This window comes from Cnephaeus nilssonii (genome assembly GCF_951640355.1).
Source record: "Cnephaeus nilssonii genome assembly, chromosome: 12".
NCBI lineage: Eukaryota > Metazoa > Chordata > Mammalia > Chiroptera > Vespertilionidae > Cnephaeus > Cnephaeus nilssonii.
Window position 1 is genome coordinate 66,559,182 of NC_137083.1, and position 20,436 is coordinate 66,579,617.

Here is a 20,436-nt window from a genome sequence, read left to right on the forward strand (position 1 = left end):
ACCTTTTAGTCCACAGGCTGACGCTCTATCCACTGAGCCAAACCAGCTAGGGCTGTCTATATGTTTTGACAGTCGTCAATGAAAATTTTATTTTTAGCAGTTTAAAAGCAGCATTAGTGTAAGTATTTTTGTCTTTTTCCTCATCAAATATTGATTTTGTGGGTTTTAGTCCTGCTTTTAATGAAAATGAAACAGATGTCACAGATCAAGTTCCCAAGAAATACAGGGATTTGTGTGCAGGAAGTTTCTTGCAGAGTGCTCTCAGAAGTAACTTCTGTGGGGAAATTGATAAGGCAGGACTGGTCAGGTGGATAAAAGAAATGCTGGTCAAGTCTCAGCAATGACTTCAGCCAGTCTCACAGGAAACTCAGAAACTGGGAAGGCTTCTGAGTTGCCCTAAGTTGAGGCAGGTGCTGGGAGTTTTTGCTCCCATATGACCATATACTAAATGTGGGTTGCTCCAGGAAGGAGGTGTGACTTTGTTTTTGTTTTGACTTTAATCTTTTGTTTTTAAATTGACTTTTGTTATAGAGGGAGAAGGGGAGAGAGAAACATTGATGTGAGAAACATCCATCGGTTGCCTCATGTATGTGCCCCAACTGGGGATCGAGCCCACAACCTGGGTATGTACTCCGACTGGAATTGAACCTCCAACCTTCTGGTGCACGGGATGACGCTCCAATCAAATGAACCACATGGGCCAGGCTTCACTTCAATCTTATTCGTAATTTAAGTTACTTTTTATGAACAGTTAAAAAAACAAAACACACTATTACCATGATTCTAGGTTGTGAACATGTTGGTACATTGACTGCACATCGCCAAAACATAATTACAAGTCAAAGCAGCCAGTATTTAAGAGTCTAGAGCAAGCATGTCAAACTCAAAGGCTAACATGGGCCAAATAAAAAAGGTTTAAGTTTATTTGGGCTGCAAAAAAACCAAAAGCTTCAATTTTCATAGAAATGTAGGTATATTTGGATAGAGACATGCTGAATACAAAGGGCTGAAATAAATGAGTAATCCTATCTAATAAAAGAGTAATATCCAAATTGACCGTACCTCTGCTACACCACAAGCCATGCCCACCAGCCAATCAGAAGCAAATATGCAAATAAACCCAACCAAGATGGCTGAGGACACGGAGAGCAGGAGGGAGGCTTGGGTTTCCCTGGCAATGGAGGAAGCCAAGCTTTCCGCCTGCCCTTGCTGGCCCAGGCCTCTGCTTAAGGCTACAAAGTTTCAATTATAGAAGGTAAATAAATCCCAACAGAAATGGCTGCGGCCACGGAGCGAGCAGAAGGCTTGGCTCCGCTCCAGGCTACAAAGTTTCAATTGTAGAAGATAAATAAATCCCAGATACCAGGGCCTCTGCTTGGGTCACTGGGGGGCATGGCCATCCTGCAAACCACCACAGGCCCCTCTCCCAGGCTGCCCCACGCCCCAAGGGAACCCCCCATCCTGATCTGGGACACTCTTCAGGGCAAACCAGCTGGCCCCCACCCATGCACCAGGCCTCTATCCTATCTAATAAAAGAGTAATATGCAGATTGACCATCACTCCAACACACAAGATGGCTGCCCCCATGTGGACACAAGATAGCCGCCACAAGATGGCCAGCAGGGGAGGGCAGTTGGGAGGGACCAGGCCTGCAAGGGAGGGCAGTTGTGAGTGATCAGGCCAGCAGGGGAGGGCAGTTGGAGGGGACCAGGCGTGCAAGGGAGGGCAGTTAGGGATGACCAGGCGTGTAGGGGAGGGCAGATAGGGGCAAACAGGCTGGCAGGGGAGTGGTTAGGGGGTGATCAGGCTGGTAGGCAGAAGCGGTTAGGGGCAATCAGGAAGGCAGGCAGGTGAGCAGTTGGAAGCCAGCAGTCCTGGATTGTGAGAGGAATGTCCGACTGCCCATTTAGGCCCGATCCTGGTGCACGAATTTCGTGCACTGGGCCTCTAGTCATTAACATAAAATAATAGAACATTTTAATAAAAATTAATATTTTTTCTTGAACACTAACTTACCAGACACTGAATAACTGCACAGATTAATAAGTGTAATGCAAATAAACCTATTTTTCTTGTTCTCCAAAAATGAAATATTTCCTGTTGTGCACACCAAACAAGTCAGTCCAAGAGTAATGACGTGGCAATCAGCTGCTAAAACATTCGCTGCTAGTATTAGTGGAGAGAAATGATGAACCTGCAAGTAAGGCGTGTAAGGGAAATGAATGCAACATGATTATAATAATCAGTCATTAGTGAACATTGTAGTTTGTTATTAATAACTAGAGGCCTGATGCACGAAATTCATGCAAGAGTAGGCCTCCCTTCCCCCCAGCTGCCAGCACCGGCTTCCCTCTGTCACCTGGGACCTGGGCTTCCCTTGCAGCCCCGGTTTCATCCGGAAGGTTGTCCAGAAGGACATCCAGTCTAATTGGCATATTATGCTTTTATTATTATAGATTATATATAACAGGATATTGTAAAAATTTCTTACATACTGTTATATTAGCTGGGCTGCAAAAATATTTGTTGTGGGCCATGAGTTTGACATGCTTGGTCTAGAGAACGAAGGGCTGAAGCATCCAATACCTCTCAGGGAAGCTCACATTTGTTGCCAGGCCTGCTCCATGATTGGAGTCCAGTGAACAAGCTCCATGGTTTGAAGCCAGTGAATATCCCTCAGGACAGTCTGGGTTGGGCTTGAGTGATCACTGATTCAGGAAGGTGTCAGTTTCCTTGGTACCCAGAGGTCTAACCTTCCTCGCTGGCCTTTTCCTTCAGTGTCCAAGAAGGGAAAGGGGTAGGAGAAGGTGACGCTTTATGCTGCTCTTTACTGCACTCATCCTTAAATGGTATGTCAAGAAATGCCCATTACATGGATGCCAGAAATACCCTTCCTTGTCCGCATTGGGTAATAGCAGCCATACTGCCTTTGAAAGATCAAAGTCCGTTACCTTTACAGGCATGTGACACTTTTCTGGTCTCAGGTTATGAGGCCTAAGGACCCCAGGCATTAGTTATAGTTTCAAGTTTAATAGGATTCTTGCTGTGTCCACTGCTAGAAGCATTTCCCCCCAGGAATTGGGACCTCTAAACTTGAGGAGCACACAGTTGCAGGGACAGGAAGTAAACATTCCTAACGTAGTGAGTGAGACCATTTCTACTCTACCCACTTGGGTTCCAGGGTAGAGTAGTTTCAAAGGCTTCTGCTTCGTCTTCCCCATCACAGAAGCACAAGAAATCAAAGGAAAGGGGGCCTGTGCCAACTACCAAGTCTTCCATTCCAATGATATGCGTAAGAATCAGGGAAATGGATACTGGGTGGGTCTCTGAACCCAGGGGACCCACTGTGAGCTGGACCTGGGTCAGAATTCCATTTAGTTATTTGTGTGTTCCCATGTACCTCCACGCAGGGTCCTGGACTTTATACACCCACATTGATTAGTCATTTGATTTCAGGGCGTTCCAGGGAAGAAAGCATGGCCTTGAATGAGGAAGTCCTTTTAAATTGATGGCAGCTCTTGTCAGCCAATATGACTTTCTTCAGCTGAGGGCACTCTAGAGAGAGGCTTAGCTGAGAGTTGCCAGCCGCCAACCCTGTCCACAGCAGGGAGACCGAGTGCTTTGGTTCTGAAGTGGGGTAATCCGGGCAGCACATCACAGCATTCACTGTAATGAATATGTCTTCTATATCCTAAATAAAGGGGGAAAATCCAAGTGTCATCAGGACCACTGTTGCAGCGCTTATGTTTTATAGCTCAAATTGAAGGCAATATTGGTCATATGTTTTTGTCAATATAGGTAAATTAAGTGTCCAATTCAGCTAAAATATTTGGCTTCTGAAAATGATTTTCAGTTCACTAAATTTATAAGGCACTTGCCAGATGCCACCTTCAGTTTATGGCATAAAGATATAAGTTGTTTCTGAATTACCATCTGTTTTAACTATTATAAAGGTTTTAGATAGACAATGGATTGGATAACTGCATTGCGTGTCTATTTTGGTCATCAATATGAGCCAAATTCTCAGAGCATTTAGATATAGATATCCAAATTATAATCAGGGGTTCATTATAAATAATAATGAAAAAATGTCAGCCATATTTAAATCTATCTAGGAGAATCATGTGATTGCAATCTAAGAATTTCATCAGTAAAATGCTTAGCTACCTCGTGTAGGTTCTTTGCTTCCTAACTGCGAAGAACGGTTATTCTGTTGAGAAGAAACAAGACCAAAACACACCAAGTTCTTATGACATATTCAGTAGTTGAGTAATGGTTCTTGTTGGGAGATAAGTCTCCACAGGTCTCGCATTTCTTCCCATCTTGAGAGCAGAGGCATTGAGTGCCTTTGTCCTGAACAACTCTTTCAAAGATGTTTGTGTAGTGAGTGGCCTTAAAATACCATGATACTTAGGAAGAGAGGGAAAAGCAATAGATCCAGAGGTAGGAAATAAGCATGATATCCAAATTGTTAAAAAGGGAGTGCAGGTGGGGAATCTAGTAGAAATCCTCTTATCTAACATAATTAGGACCATTATCTGGCTAATTAAAAAAAAACAAAAGGTAGCTTATAAAAGATAAATTGTGCATCTCTTCAACAATATGTTTAAGCTATTATATCCACACGTACCTTTATTTAACAACCAGAGGCCTGGTGCACAAAATTCGTGAACTGGGGGTGGGGGGTCCCTCAGCCCAGCCTGTGCTCTCTCAAAGTCCAGGACCCCTTGGGGGATGTCCGCCTGCCAGCTTAGGCCCGATACCCCCGGGGATTGGGCCTAAGCCAGCAGGCAGACATCCCTTTCGCAGTTTGGGGCTCTTGCAGTCTGGGACCCCTCGCTCCTTACTGCCAACCTGCAGTGGAGGTGGAAGAGGCCCCCGCCACGGCCGCTGCACTCACCAGCCATGAGCCTAGCTTCTGGCTGAGTGGTGCTTTCACAGGGGGAGCGCACTGACCAGCAGGGGGCAGCTCCTGCATTGAGCGTCTGTCCCCTGGTGGTCAGTGTGCATCTTAGTAACTGGTTGTTCCATCAGTCATTCCACCATTTGGTTGATTTGCATATTAGGTTTTTATTATATATGATATTATGATGGACGATTGAGGTCTTCAAGAACAATTCAAATTCTGGCTCTTATTCATTTATGGCTGTGCAACCTTAGATAAGTTATTTAATATTTCTGAAAATCAGTTTCAATTAATTTGTAAAATTAGTTGCTTTAAGGATATAAATATATCTATGTTTGTGCATACATTTGTATATATAAATGTATAAAATAAAAACATAATGTGTATGTCTCAGTACTTACAAATAGAAAGCCCTCAATAAATAACAGGTATTATTTTGATGACAGTTGCTAATACAGACCAGTGAATCTTAAACCTGAGTACACATTACAATCATCTAGAGAGCTTGAAAAAGAGAGAGTGGCAGACAGACAGATAGACACACACACACACACACACACACACACACACACACACACACACACAGAAAGAGGATATGAGAATGATTAGAAATAATATCTAGGCTCCATTTCAAGGCAGCTAAATTAGATCCTCAAGTATGAAAGCAATGTTTAACTAATCTTTTAAACCCTCCCCCAGGTCCTTCTAATGTGCCTTCAGGCTCAGGGACCACTGATGTAGACTCACGTATTAGCTATGCCAAGTATGTATTAAAAAGTACAGAAGAGAATTGGTAACTGACTTTACCTTCTGGCTCACTCATTTCTCTTGATCCTCTGTGGGGCAGTTGGAGCAACTTCTATTTGACTACTTATCAATCCTTCTACCTTAATCACTTAACTCTTACCTAGGGCTTTCTTATTCAACCACACTCATTTCTATTACTTTGTTAAAAGTTATTGTGAATTATATTAGCATGCAGACAATATGTGTAAGATATATATGTGCAGTCTAACGACTATAAAGCCATCAATCATATAACCACCTTCTGGATCCAAAACAGGATAGAACCAACATTGCTGGTGTCCCACTTTCTCTTCCTAATGGCAGTTCACCCTCTTATCAACTAGCAGTACTATCATACTGACTTTCATGGTAGTAATTTCTTTTCTTATTTTACCACTTCTGTGTACATTTCTAAAAAAATATGGTTAGTGTTGCTTATTTAAATGGGATGATACTATATGTACTATTTTGTGCCTTGATTCTTTTGCTCAACATTAATTTGTAAGACTGAAAGTTGTTATTGTATATAGCTGTAGTCTACTTATTTCCTTACATTAGATAATATTCTGGTATATGAATAAGCTATCACTTATTTATGTAATTAACTTATTTATGGCTCTTTGGTTGTTTTTTACTTTGGAGTCACTGTGCGCAATGACTCCATATGCACATTTCTCTAAAGCACTTAAGAGCAGAATTGCTGGGTTGTAGATTGTGCATGTCTTAAACTCTACTAGATAATGTCATTTTCCCCCCCAAATTAGTCGTGCCAGTTTATATTGTTATCAGTGATGTTTCATTTCTTCTGGAGTCTCATTTTAATTTCTTCGGTGGTAATTTCAAAAACTAACTGATTCTTAAAATTCTATACTGAATATTTTTTTTGTGTCTTAAATAGGAACATGAATGTAAATTGACTCAGGAAATTCTAGAATTGATTGACAGAGAGGTTGACCTTATGATGAGAGGAGTCAAAGATGATAACCTTGAAGGGCTCAGAAAAAGAATTGCAACATTGTTTTTTCATTACATCAAAACACCTTTGTTTAATGCAGAAGTTGCAAGACACCTTAAGGTACTCAATTTTTTCCTGTATTGCTTTCTCAAAATTTTAAGATGTGATATAGTAAATGGAAGACTATTCAAAGTTTGCTTTAACACTTTACTTGGGATCCCTGTGCAAGACCATCTTATTGTGAAATCTCTTGAATGATTATTTTTTGTGTCGGTGAATTAAACGTATTCATTTACCTTCTGTGTCTGTATTTCCAATCTTGAGTTCTTTCCTAATATCTGAACTAAATTTCTAGTTAAATATTGCACTATGTTGAATGTATCATCACCTCTCACACCTTCATGCTTTTGCACGTACTGTTGCTTCCACCTGGAATGCTGTCCGCCTCCTTCAACCCAGCCAAGTCCTAATTCATTTCCTAAGACTCAATTCCCATGCCCCTCCTTCATGAGGCCTTAGAGATCCTGCATCTCTGAGATTTTACGTGCACCTGGTTTGTGTTCCCTTAGAGTACTAATCCATGTAGCTATCCTGTAACATGTGTTTGAATTAAACTGTCTTCTCCAACTCCAACATGTTTAGGTTTCAGTAGGGCTTTTGCTTTCTGAAGCTAAGATAAATGCCTGATTGTCTTCTTACTGTACAAAACTGTTTAAAATATTTTTAGGGGTAGTTTACTAAAGAATTCTAAATAGTGTTTTATTCCAATGATTATTTGTAGAGTTGTAATTTACTTAAGAAGCTGACTGAATATCTGTTTTGCTTTTTGACACACAAATACCTTAATAGTTAATCAAAACTTTTTAAAAAATGAAAATTATCTAATTTTTATATTTGTTATTTTTAAATGAATGTTTAGAATTTAATTGTATTGGAAGAGAATATTGAAATATAACAAAAATTCAAGAGAAAAGTTTCCCATTTTATTATTTTTAACTTAAATCAATGTTTCATTTGTCTCTAGGCTAACCTTTAGTCTTTTCTATAGACTTATTTAGTTTTTATATGTTTGTAGTAACGTAATAGAATTTTATATTCTATACATTCACATAACATTATACCATTTTATTCACTTTGTAAGTTACCTTTGGTAAAATTCACTCTTTTTGGTGAGTTTTGACAAAATCAGAGAGTCATATAACCAATAGCACAGTCAAGATTAAAGAAGTCTTATTACCTTCCCAGATTCCCTCATGCTGCTACCTTGTAGTCAATCTTTTCCTTGGCCCCTAACCTTTGGTAACCTTTGGTACTGATCTGCATTTTGTTTTTATGGTTTTACCTAACCCAGAATGTCATAGAAGTGAAACAACATGTAGTCTTTTGAGACTGGCTTCCTTTATTTAGCATGTTGCATTTGAAATTCACCTATGGTTTTTAGTATATCAGTAGTTTGTATTTTTATTGTCTGGATGTACCAGAGTTTATCTACTCACAGTTGTAGAGCATTGAGTTGTTTAGAGTTTTGTGGTTTTGTGGATAAAGTCACTACAAACATTTGATTATGAATTTTTGTGTAAATTAATTGTTTGGGGTTAAATGTCTAGGAAGTGGGATTTTTTGAATCATATGGTAAATGCATATGTACTTTTATAAGACACTGACAAGCATTTTTTCTAAACTGGCTGTACAATATTGTATTCCCATCTTAATGTATGAGAGTTCCAGTTGTTCTGCCTCTTTGTCACTACTTGGTATTATCAAGTTTTATTTTAATTTTATTCTAATAGATGTGAAGTGTATCCTGTTATTTTTTAATCTCCATTTTCCCAATGACTAATAAACATCTTTTTACTCACTTTTTTTTTGCCATACATATATTTCTTTGGTGAACTGTTTGCATATATCTTGTGCTACTATTCCCCACATTTTTTTTTAGTTGGACTATTTATTTTCTTATTCATTGAATTCTGAAAATTCCTTGTATATTTCACATACAAGCCATTTGTAAGATATATGATTTGTAAATACCTCCTTTTAGTTTGTGGTGTAGCTTTTTATTCTCTACACAATATCTTTAACAGAGCATAAGTGTTTGATTTTGATGAGGTTGAATTTATCCATTTTTAAAATGGATCATACTTTGGTGTTTGTTTTGTATTACTAAATCTTTTTGGAAGAATTAATATTGTTAAAATGTCCGTACTACCCAAACTGACCTACAGGTTTAGTGCAATCCCTTTCAAAATTCCAATGGCATTTTTCACAGAAAAGATTCTTAGTAACCAAAACAATCTTGAGAAAGAAGAACAAAATTGGAGGCATGATGCTTTCTGATTTGAAACTATATTTAAAAGCTATAATAATTAAAACAGTATGGTATTCCCTTAAAAAGAGACATATAGATCAATGATACAGACTAGCCAGAAAAAAACTACACATATAAGGTCAACTAATATTTGACATAGAAGCCAAGAACACAATGGAGAAAATATAGTCTCTTCAATAAATGAGATTGAGAAAACTATATAACCACATACAAAAAAAATGAAATTAGATTCTTATATCCCTCCACATAAAAAAATCAATTCAAAATGGATTAATGACTTAAATGTAGGACCTGAAACTAAATCTACTGGAAGGAAACAGGGAAAATATTTTTTGACATTGGTTTGACAATGATTTTTTAGTCATGACACCAAAAGCAAAGGCAACAAAAGCAAAATCAGACAAATGAGATTGCATCAAACTAAAAAGTACAGTAGAAGAAACAGTCAACAAAGTGAAAGGCAACCTATGAAATAGGAGAAAATATTTGCAAACCATATATTTGGTGAGTTAATATCCCGCCCAACCCCCCCCCCCAAAGGGAGCTTTTACAACTCAATAGCAAAACAATTTTAACCCACCTTGAAATGAGCAAAGGACCTTAAGAGACATTTCCCAAAGAGTAGAGAAATGACCACCATGCACATGAAAAGTGCTCAGTCATCAGGGAAATGCAAATCAAAACTGCAAAGTGATAAAGACAAAAGATAAGTTTTGACAAGGATGTAGAGAAAAGGGAATTCTTGTGCACTATTGGTGGACATGTAAACTGGTACCAACATTATGGAAAACAGTATGGATTTTTCTCAAAAAAATAAAAATAGAACTACCATATGATACAGAGTTTCAAATTTTGAAAATTGATCATTGAGCCTATCCAAATTTATTGTTAAGCTGAATGAATAAGAACAATTGGTTTAGTGGGCTTTTACTTATATGTTAATCTACTATAAGATTAATTAGTGTAGCATAACACCAAAACTCTTAATTCTTCTTAAAAATAAGTGCCAAAGCACTTGGAAGGCTTTCTTACTGTTTTGCAACCCAAAGTCTTGACTTACTAATTTTCTTTCAGTCAATTAATTTTCTGTGTGATTTTATTACATCTATCCAAGGATTGATGAATAATACAGATTTTTAATATTTTGGCAGGATAAATAAATACTGCTTGAAGTTTAAATTTTGTATAGAATAGGAAGTTAGAGGGAAAGTGTGACTTTAAAAATTAACCAACTTTTGCCCAGCTGGTGTGGCTCAGTTTGTTGAGCTTTGGCCTATGCACCAGAAGGTCGCTGGTTCCACTCCTGGTCAGGTCAGGGCACGTCCCTGGACTGTGGGCTCCATCCCCAGTAGGGAGTGCGCAGGAGGCTGCCAATCATGTTTCTCCCTCTCTTGAGGAGGAATATAGGGGGAGCCAGCAATCTGATCTGTGCCAGTGACTGGTGTCCTAGTGCATTCTTGTCAGCCTATAATTAAGTCACTATTCCTTCCTTAGGCAATAATCTGTTTTCCTAAATACTCCCAGTTTACTAGGGTCACAAACCAAGAATTTAACAGCTTAGAGGGGAGGCCACTAGCACCATCCAGGCCAGGCCTTTAGCTGTAATCTTACTTCCCCATTCCTACGGACTCAGGAGGGCCTGTGAAAGCCCGGAAGTAAGGAAACAAAGAATTTAGAAATATACATAAGGAGTAATCTCATTATGTAAGTTGTCCAGGCTTTGGACCTTCGAATCCCCTGAGCCAGCAGCGCCACTTTTTTTTTTTAATTTCTTTATTCATTAAGGTATCACATATTTGTCCTCATCCCCCCATTCCCATCCCACACCCCTCCCCACACATGCCCCCACCCCCCTGTTGTCCTTAACCGCTGGTTAGGCTCATATGCTTGCACACAAGTCCTTTGGTTGATCTCTCCCCTTTACCCCCACCCTCCCCTCCCCTCCCCTCCCTCTGAGACCCGACAGTCTGATCCATGCCTCCTTGTTTCTGGGTCTGTTCTTGTTCATCAGTCTATGTTGTTCATTATTTCCCCTAGATGAGTGAGATCATGTGCTATTAGAAATACACTTATAAGTACCGAAAATGAGACAAGCAATAATGGTTATGGTGACAGGCAAATGAATCAGTCTGTAGTGAGTTTCTTTCTGGGCCAACAGTTCTTTTGAGACCCAATTTCAATGTCCAACAGTTCCTTATGTGTACATGTCAGCACTGACATTACAGTTCTGGATGGTGGACAAATGGTGGTAATGCAGGTCCGACTCTCTCTGGTTTGGTCCTGGGCAACCTGCAGTGATGCACAGCCAGCAGCGCCACTTTAAATAAAAGGTTTTTCCTGAATCTCCAGTACTCCCGTATTTTCTGGTCACCTGGTAAATTCTGCAACACTCTCCCCCTCTCCCTTTCTCTCTCTGAAATCAAGAAAAACATATTTTTTTAAAAATTAACCAACTTTTTATCTCTTTCTAAGATGTTAGCCCTCTGTGCTTCTGTTGGGTGGTATTTGACCTGGCTTTATTTACATCTTTCTCTCGCTCTCTCTATATAAATAATATAAATATATGTATATATTTTTACTATTTAGGTCCCTCAAGACCCACTGAAATTTTATAAGAAGATTTACTTTTGCCACAGTTGCCAGCTCTATTTACCATCTACAGAGTTCGCTATATCATCCACCGCACACCGAGTATATCGGTGTCGTAACTGTATTAGCCTTGACAATGAGACTCGACAACGGGAATCATTTTTGAAGTACAAATATTTACTTAAGCGGCTCTACTATTCAGAAGTTAATTATGAAGATGATTCTAAAATTGCTTTCCTGATACAGGTATGATCAGTGAGAGTTGCCAATCATAGATGAAAGTTTACAGACAAGATTCCTGCTTTTCCACCTAAACTTTTAAAAATAATGGATTTTACCTCCTATGCTTATACTTTCTGAAGCTTGCTCTTCTGGCAATTCTACATTTATATATGTGGACTTCTTGATAAAAAGTTGCTTCAAGAGTTTTAGCTAATATGGTTTAAATTAAAAAATGTTTTTAAAGTTATTTTATTTCCCCCTTCTCTCTTTTATCATTAAAACAAACAAACAAAAAAACACATCTTTTTAACAACACTAAGAAAATTGCTTTTTTAAATTTTAATTTCCTCATTTGTAAAATGGTGATAAAATGAAAGACAGTAACCCTGAGGACAAGATGATAGTTACTCATACATTTTGAAAAATACTTACCATATACACTGAGTGGCCAGATTATTATGATCTCTGAACGCATAATAATCTGGCCACTCAGTGTGTGTGTGTGTGTGTGTTTGTATGTGTATTAGAGGCCCGGTGCATGAATTTGTGCATGGGTGGGGTCCGGCCAGCCTGGCCAGGGGGAGGGGACATGGGAAGTTGGCCGGACTGCCTGCTGGTCGAACTCCTGGTCGAGGGGACAATTTGCATATTAGCCTTTTATTATATAGGATATACACTGAGTGGTCAGATTATTATGCATTCAGAGATCATAATAATCTGGCCACTCAGTGTAAATGTAAGGTAAAATTAGCATACTGGAAGGAATATATATAGCTTGGTCTAGGTTAAAGGTACAGTCATGAATGTGAGACTGATAGCCTAATTTGGTCGGAATGAACAAATATTTAGTGAAAAATAAGGAGCAATATGCCACTGAAAACCTCACTAATAGTATTTCTCTTTCAAAAATATACTCAATATAATTTATTTCCTTAAGTAATATAATAATTGTAAGTAATTTTTATGTTTATAAGAAAACATTTTCCAAACTTATGTTGACATACAGCTGCAAGATATTCAGTACCTGGTAGAGAACATCTGGGCGTCCCAGTCAGCACTCAGTGCCTGGAATGACCTCAATGATCTGGTCCTGGTCAGGTGGGACAAGGCCGTGGAGTGGTCCCCTTGGAACTGCATTCTCCTTACCAAAGATGAAGCTGCTGCTCATCTCAAGCTAGCAAGTATTGAAGCGGTAAGAAAGTTGAATTTTACTGGGGAAAGTAAATTTAATCATTGGAATTATTAGAGATAACTTGACTGTATTACAACATTCCATGCATGCCCTGGCTGGTTTAGTTCAGTGATTAGAGAATAGGCTATTAGACTGAAGAGTCTTGGATCTTTGATTCCCCATTAAGGGTGTGTACCTCAGTTTGAGGTTCAATCTCCAGCCCTGGTCTGGGTGAGAGTGGGAGGCAACCAATATGTCTCTCTCTCACATCGATGTTTCTCTCTCCCTCCACCTTTCCTTCCACTCTCCCTAAAAAAATTAATGGAAAAAATATCCTCAAGTGAGGATTAAAAAACCCATATTCCATGCATAATTTAAATACTTCCATTGAGTTAAGAAACAGAGACCCCGTTGGATAACAAAATATGTGGGTGGATGGTATGTGTGACAGAGATTAAAATGAAAAGGAAGCTACGGCGAGAATAAAAGAGAATGAAAGGTGAGAATAAAAGACCCGACGGTTTGTACAAGTACCCAAACATGATACTACTCCCATCTAATAATAGCAAGTTCAAGCAAAATCTCTCCACAAGGGCAGAGATTTTGTTTAGCTTATTTGTGTCTGCATCTCTAATACCTATCACATCACCTATCACAGATTAGGGGTTTAATTAGTATTTGTTGAGTGAATAGATGAATATTACCACTAGATAGATAGTATAGAACTCAAAATCTGCCCTTTGATTAATCATCACAAGTCTACTTAAAAGCACACTAAATTGTCAAGTAAATGTTGTTCATAATTTTGTGCTCAAAATAGAAATCATCATACTGATGGGGCATAGTTTCAAGGCTCCATTTTTTATTTGCTTCCAACTAACTGGGAGTGGAGAAAGCACTTTAAAAATTAAATACACTTAGGTTCAGTAACTTATAAGATGTAATTTCTAAATCTTTTTGATGAATGGTTTTGAGGAGTCCCCAATGAGCTTCATTTACACTAAGCAAGCCTAGGACTCCTACTGCTGCTCCTGACTTCTGTTGATTCAATTGATGTACTGAATTCCATGTAAGATGTCAGCTAAGAGAAACTAAAGAAATGACTTCAAATATAAGTCATTTTGGATAGTGCTGTCCCCTGCCTGTGTTTTTATTGGGGAGAGGGAAGGTGTAAAGGGAAGAAACTAGTTACATTTTTAGCTTTATTTGAATAATTTTACAGGAGAAGCCAGGCTAAAATAAATTTTACTTTAGCTATTGAAAGAAAGAGCAGCAAGAAATTTTGAAGGTGTGTTATGTGTTGTATTTAGTAAACTAAGCTGCCTCCTAAATACTTAATCACTGGAAGCATAGCCAGTACTAGAAAAATCATTTCATCAAGCACTGTAGTGGGATTGAAGTGCATTCCCAAAGCTGATATTCCACCGCTTCTTCAATTAATCCATACAGCTCCCCTTGTGTATTTAAGCAAATTACTGCAGAATCAAATTAAGTTCTGTCCCCATTCAGGATGCCGAGCTTACTGAATTTCTGTAAATAGAGCTAAGGTTTACAACCAGACAAACTCGAAAAAAAATTACCTTCTTGATAGTTTTGGGCTGATGTAATGTTTTAAGGTATTAATATTCAGCCTGGTGTAATAATTTGAGTATAAATATTCAACCTAGTTAAAGAATAATTTGTTGCTCTGGCAGTTTACTCAGTGGTTAGAGCATTGGTCCACCAACTGAAGGGTCATGGGTTTGATGCCTGGTCAAAGGTACATACCTGTGTTGCAGTTTTGATCCCTGGCCCTCAGTCGGGCCCCATATAGGAGTCAACTAAGTAAGTGATGTGTCTCTCTCACATTGATGTTTTTTTTTTTCTTCTTCTTTTTTTTTAAATTACTTTATTGATTAAGGTATCACATATTTGTCATCAACCTCCTCCCCCCGTTCCCTTTCCAAATCCCCCCACACACATGCCCCCTCCCCCTGTTGTCCGTGATCACTGGTTAGGCTCATATGCAAGCACACAAGTCCTTTGGTTGATCTATCTCCCTTGTCCCCACCCTCCCCTACCTTCCCTCTGAGGTCTGACAGTCTGATCAATGCTGTTCTTGTTCTTCAGTTTATGTTGTTCATCTTTTCCCCTAGATGAGTGAGCTCATGTGATACTAGGAATACACTTATAGGAACCGAAAATGAGACAAGCAATAATAGTTATACTGAGAGTAAAATGAATCAGTCTATAGTGAGTTTCTTTCTGGGCCAACAATTCTTTTGAGTCCCGGTTTCTATGTCCAACAGTTGTTTATGTGTTCATAACAGCAATGATATTTCAGTTCTGGATGGTGGACAAATGGTGGTAATGCAGGTCCGACCCTCTCTGGTTTGGTCCTGGGCAATCTGCAGTGACGCATATCTGCTGACTGCTAGTATGGCAAGGCATCGTCAGCGTCTTCCATCTCTGGACTGTTTCTCTTCTGACTTCATGGCTGGAGCACTCCTGTCAATTCCTCTCTGTTGCAGGAATCCACATGTCTCGGAGTTGTTTTCTGAAAATATACAAACATATTCTCGACCAAAAGTTAATAAAGGAATATTTTCTATAAATTTGACTTGCGATCCTTTTTCATTTTTTTGCCCAAATGGTTTTCCTTTGGCTTGTTTTGACACCATGTATGTTTCACCTGGGTGACTTGCTGTTAGCATTACAAATGAAAGTTAATTTTCTGAAGTAAAAATTTTCTAGATGTAATTTATTTGCAGGATATTTTTCCTTACATGATATTCTTCTACTATCCCCCCTTTTTTGGTTTAAATATTGGGAGGCTTTTGGAAATTTTATGCTGTAATCTTGATAGCTTTTAAATTTTACTTTTTTGCACTAAAATGTGACTGCTTTAGGTTCATTATATGTTACACAATTTTACCATGAGATGAACTACCAATAAAAATTTTAGTTAACACTTTAGTAACAGCTTTTTTGTCCAGTACAATTGATTTTTCTAGAGTATTTGCTTATTTTTGTTGGCCAATTTAAATTAGTCTGAAAACTTGACTACTATTTTACTGTCAAATTTAATACTCTAACAACCATCTTGTTTTACCCTGTAATTATTAGTGGAGAGGATTATTTGCCTTCTTGAGTAGACCTTGAGCATTCCTGGTGCTAGGCTGGATTTAGATATCCTAGACCCCAGTTCCCCGGTGATGTTTTTTTTCTCTCTCTCCTCTCTCTGTCTCTCACCCCCCAGTCCCCAGCCCTTCCACTCTCTCTAAATATCAATGGAAAAAATATCCCCGGGTAATGATTAACCAAAACAAATAAAAAAAGAATAATTTGTCTTGCAGCAAGTTAAAGTATTTCCAGATTTTCCATAATGCACTGATAGTTGCTTTCTCATTAAATTAAAAAAATACTCAGAAGTTAAAATAATCTTGACTTCCTGTAATCATGACACAAGTTATAGGAAAAGAATGGAAAAAAGCTTCTCTTCTCTAAACTGTAAATGAGACAGATCAGTTTCTCATGGTGTGCACATTGGCCAAAGTAGAACAACAGTGGATTTAGAGTCAGCAGACCTGACCCAGTATTTCCCATTCCTGTCACTAACAATATGAACACCAGTAAGGCCTGCCCCCTTTGCTTCATACATTTTTATAAAGGTTACCTAAAAGCATGGATTTGGTACAAGGACGTGAGCTGCCTGACTTTGAATTCAGGCTCTATCACTCATGAGCTGAGAGAAGTTGGGCAAGGTTGTTAATGTCTTGGTGTTCTGGTTTTCTCATTAATAAAAAGGGAATAATATAACAAGGGGATGATAGGTATTGGCTACCTTTTAATATCATTCTTTAAGAGCTGCTTATTATTTCTTTAATTGTATCTGTATAATAAAGAGGTGATATGCAAATTGACCCTTACACCCTCACACAAGATGGCCGCCCCCATGTGGTCAAAGATGGCCACCACAAGATGGCCAGCAGGGGAGGGCAGTTTGGGGCAACTGGGCTGGCAGGGGAGGGCAGTTGTGGGCGATCAGGCCAGCAGGGGAGGGCAGTTGGGGGTTACAGGGTCAGCAGGGGAGGGCAGTTTGGGGCAATCGGGCCAGCAGGGGAGGGCAGTTGGGGGCAATTGGGCTGGCAGGGGAGTGGTTAGGGGGTGATCAGGCTGGCAGGCAGAAGCAGTTAGGGGCAATAAGGCAGGCAGGCGGGTGAGTGGTTGGGAGCCAGCAGTCCCGGATTGGGCCTAAACTCGCAGTTGGACATCCCTTGAGGGGTCCCAGATTGGAGAGGATGCAGGCTGGGCTGAGGGACACCCTCCCCCCTGCCCAGTGTATGAATTTTGTGCACCGGGCCTCTAGTGTACTATAATATGTTTATCTCATCTTTAAGGACTACATTTTGGATCTATAAAGGTACTTTGAAAACCTAGAAAGTCCTGTGTATGGATAATTTAATGCTGCATAACAGAAATGTATTAATTTTTCTTTAATAAATATGAGCTAAGAAATGATGGAACAAAGTTAGATTAGTGCGAAGGATTCCTATTTTGACCTGTTAAATTTGTCTGTGGAGAGGAAACTTAAAAATAAGCCCAGGATACTGCTACCTAGTTCTTCCTGCAAGAAGATCATATTCTTTGGCTCCTATCCTCTAGGGCTTTCTTTACTTTTGATTGACACTATGGAGGGATCTTTACTGAGGGGCTGCTATACTCTCAAAAAACAGGTGGTGAGAGAAGGTACAGGTAGTAGCCATCCCTTGGTTGAAAAGAAGGGTCAATTAATACTAATAAAGAGAATAGGTGGTATTTATTACTCCAATCAGAATTTAGTTTTGAATGTTCCAGATACTGTGCTAAGTGCTTGAAGAAAAACATAATTCTTCCATGCTCTTTCCTGTTTAGAAGCCACAAGAGAAAGACTGCATGGATTCATAAGGTGGGAATCAGAGGCAGTAAAAGGGTTGACCAAAGGAAGTTTACATTGTCGCAACACCAAAGTGATCTTTATTTTGAACTCTGGAGATATGGGAAGGATCAAGCTTGGAAAAAAATTTAAGTTGGTAATTTTATCAATGTGAAAGAGACTTAAAGAGAGAACCAAGCCTGGCCGGGCGGCATGGCTCAGTGGTTGAGCATCAACGTATGAACCAGGAGGTCATGGTTCGATTCCTCGTCAGGGCACATGCCCAGGTAGCCGGATTGATCCCCAGTGTGGGATGTGCAGGAGGCAGCCAATCAATGATTCTCTCTCATCATTGATGTTTCTACCTCTCTCTCCCTTCCTCTCTAAAATCAATAAAAATATATTTAGAAAAGAGAGAGAGAGAGAGAACCAAGTTGGCACAAGTGCATTCATTCAAAAATATCAATTAAGTATTTACCTTAGGGACACGGCTATGAGAAAGACCCAGTTTGAACCCTCAAGTTCTCTTTATCGTGGGAGAGATTTTAAAGAAGATAGTGAAGTTCAGGCAGAATGACCTAAACGTTACAATGAAAATACGTAAAAGTGTTTGCAAGTACGAAGGCAGGAAGGATTAGTTTGGACTCAGAGGTTAGCTCCTATCCTCTAGGGCTCTTTACTTTTGATTGACACTATGGAGGGATCTTTACTGAGGGCATGTTTTACTTCCAAAAAACAGGTGGTTGGAGAAGGTACAGGTAGTAGCCATCACTTGGTTGAAAAGGAGAATCAGGAAAGGCTGGCAGGTTAAAGGTCATAGGAGCTGAGCCCTGAAAGATGATGGTCAAAGTGGGGAAAAACGTATACTGGGCTCCGAGAAATGACAAGCAAAGGCAATGAGGCATGGAAGTGTCTTTACTTGGCTAAATATAACTGTGACATTTAATAGAATTTGTGTTTTGTTTTGATTTTTCAGGGATATGAACCCTTGTTCATTCACAAGATCAAACACAAACATATCCTGGCTAAGAACTACTTTTCGCAGATTCCAGTCCTGGCTTCTTTTATACTTGATGATGCCGAAATAGATGAAATCAGACAGAAATATCATGAAGACACAACACCTAAGATTATAGAGCCCCAGATGCCCAGTCCTTAGAAGACCCAGGAGTATGTGTTTGATAATCAGCATTTTCTCCACTGCAAACAGAATAATACAGAGGTCACACCATATGGAAATAGAATTTGTTAAATTGATTTTAATTGTTTTTCAAATAAAAAAGTATATTGAAATGTAAAACAAGTGGCTTTTGCTGGATATCCTTCCTTTGCCTCTTTAGCTCTGCCTTCCACCCTTCCTCTCTCTCTCCTTTGTGCCCTCAGAGGCTGATCGTTGTGCACTACATCAACGAGTATGTCATGCCCTCTAGTTGCGTTGGTCAGTGGGAACCATGAGCAGGAAACCTGAGGTCTGAAAGAAAGGCAAAGATTGTGGTATTTATTCCCCTGGCTTCTCTCATCTGATTCTTGGTCTGTTGTCTGTGACTGCATTCAGCTGCATGCTCTACAACTCTTTGAATTCTGGGACTCATTCTTTCTCTTTACTTCTTCAGCTTATGGGTGGCAATGCCTTTCTTTTGTAGCTAGCTTTAAGGTGATTTACTTTTTAATTTTGCTTTCCTTAACAGTAACAAGCAATGGGAGGCGACTGGATTTTCTGTTTGTTTTTTTATTCCTCCTTCACTCCCCTGCTTCTGCTTCTCCTAGGTATTTTTCAAGGTCAACCTAACTATATCTCATCCATTCATTTACTAATTTATTTAACACATATTTTTTAGTTTAATATGGACTGACTACTATGCCAAGGGGCCACAATGTCCAATAAACTACTACTTATTCTTTTAGGAACTTATGAAAACAGACAGACAAAGAGTTAAAATCTTTTTGTGTCTCCTTATCTATAGTGATGTTGGGAATACTTCAGCTGTAGGATTGCTGAAAATTAGAATGTATAGGTAAAATATATGGGACACAGGCAGGGTTAAACGTTTGTTAAATGAAGGATTAATGTTTGCTGGCTTTAAGTGTTACAACAGCATAATTTTCTATATTTCATATGCAATATGTTGATGGGATACATGCAGAATTTGGTTTGCCCTCCAAGGACTGGTCATTTTCTTAGTGGCCTACACGGTTATTAACTGTAGAATAGTCACATGGCACTGTGGGAATTTGTCCAAAAGCCATTGTATTCCAATTTGACCCAAGAGTCATCTCTTGTCCTTGCTGTTTCCTTTTATTCAAAAGAGACAGACTTCTGCTTTCCCGGGGTGAAGGTTCCAGGCATATAAAGTGCGTACAGCTACTGCTGATACTTTTAGTTCTGAAATTTACAGGTGTTCAAGAGGTTATTATAAACTTTCAGTGGGACTTCCTTAGAAAAAAATCTTCCGGATTTCACAAGAGCTTTATCTGCAAATGGATTGCTCTGTCTCCCCTCCCACTCAGCTTGGCTTCCGGCTAATGCTTGTGTTTGGCAGCTTCCAATGGTCTTCCTACCTGCATTTATCTTTTCCAAATTAG

General features: G+C 39.1%; 1 protein-coding gene across 1 annotated transcript in view; it reads left to right on the top strand.

Annotated features, from left to right (window-relative positions):
* The window catches only part of IQUB (IQ motif and ubiquitin domain containing), a 74,612-nt gene extending 55,568 nt beyond the window's left edge, over window positions 1-19,044 (top strand). Inside the window, exons 10-13 of the mRNA XM_079786448.1 lie at window positions 6,592-6,768; window positions 11,564-11,812; window positions 12,795-12,980; window positions 18,830-19,044. Coding sequence (XP_079642574.1) covers window positions 6,592-6,768; window positions 11,564-11,812; window positions 12,795-12,980; window positions 18,830-19,012 — 795 coding nt within the window. The 3' untranslated portion in view covers window positions 19,013-19,044. The remainder of the gene's footprint in view (window positions 1-6,591; window positions 6,769-11,563; window positions 11,813-12,794; window positions 12,981-18,829) is intronic.
* The last annotated feature ends 1,392 nt before the right edge of the window (window positions 19,045-20,436 follow it).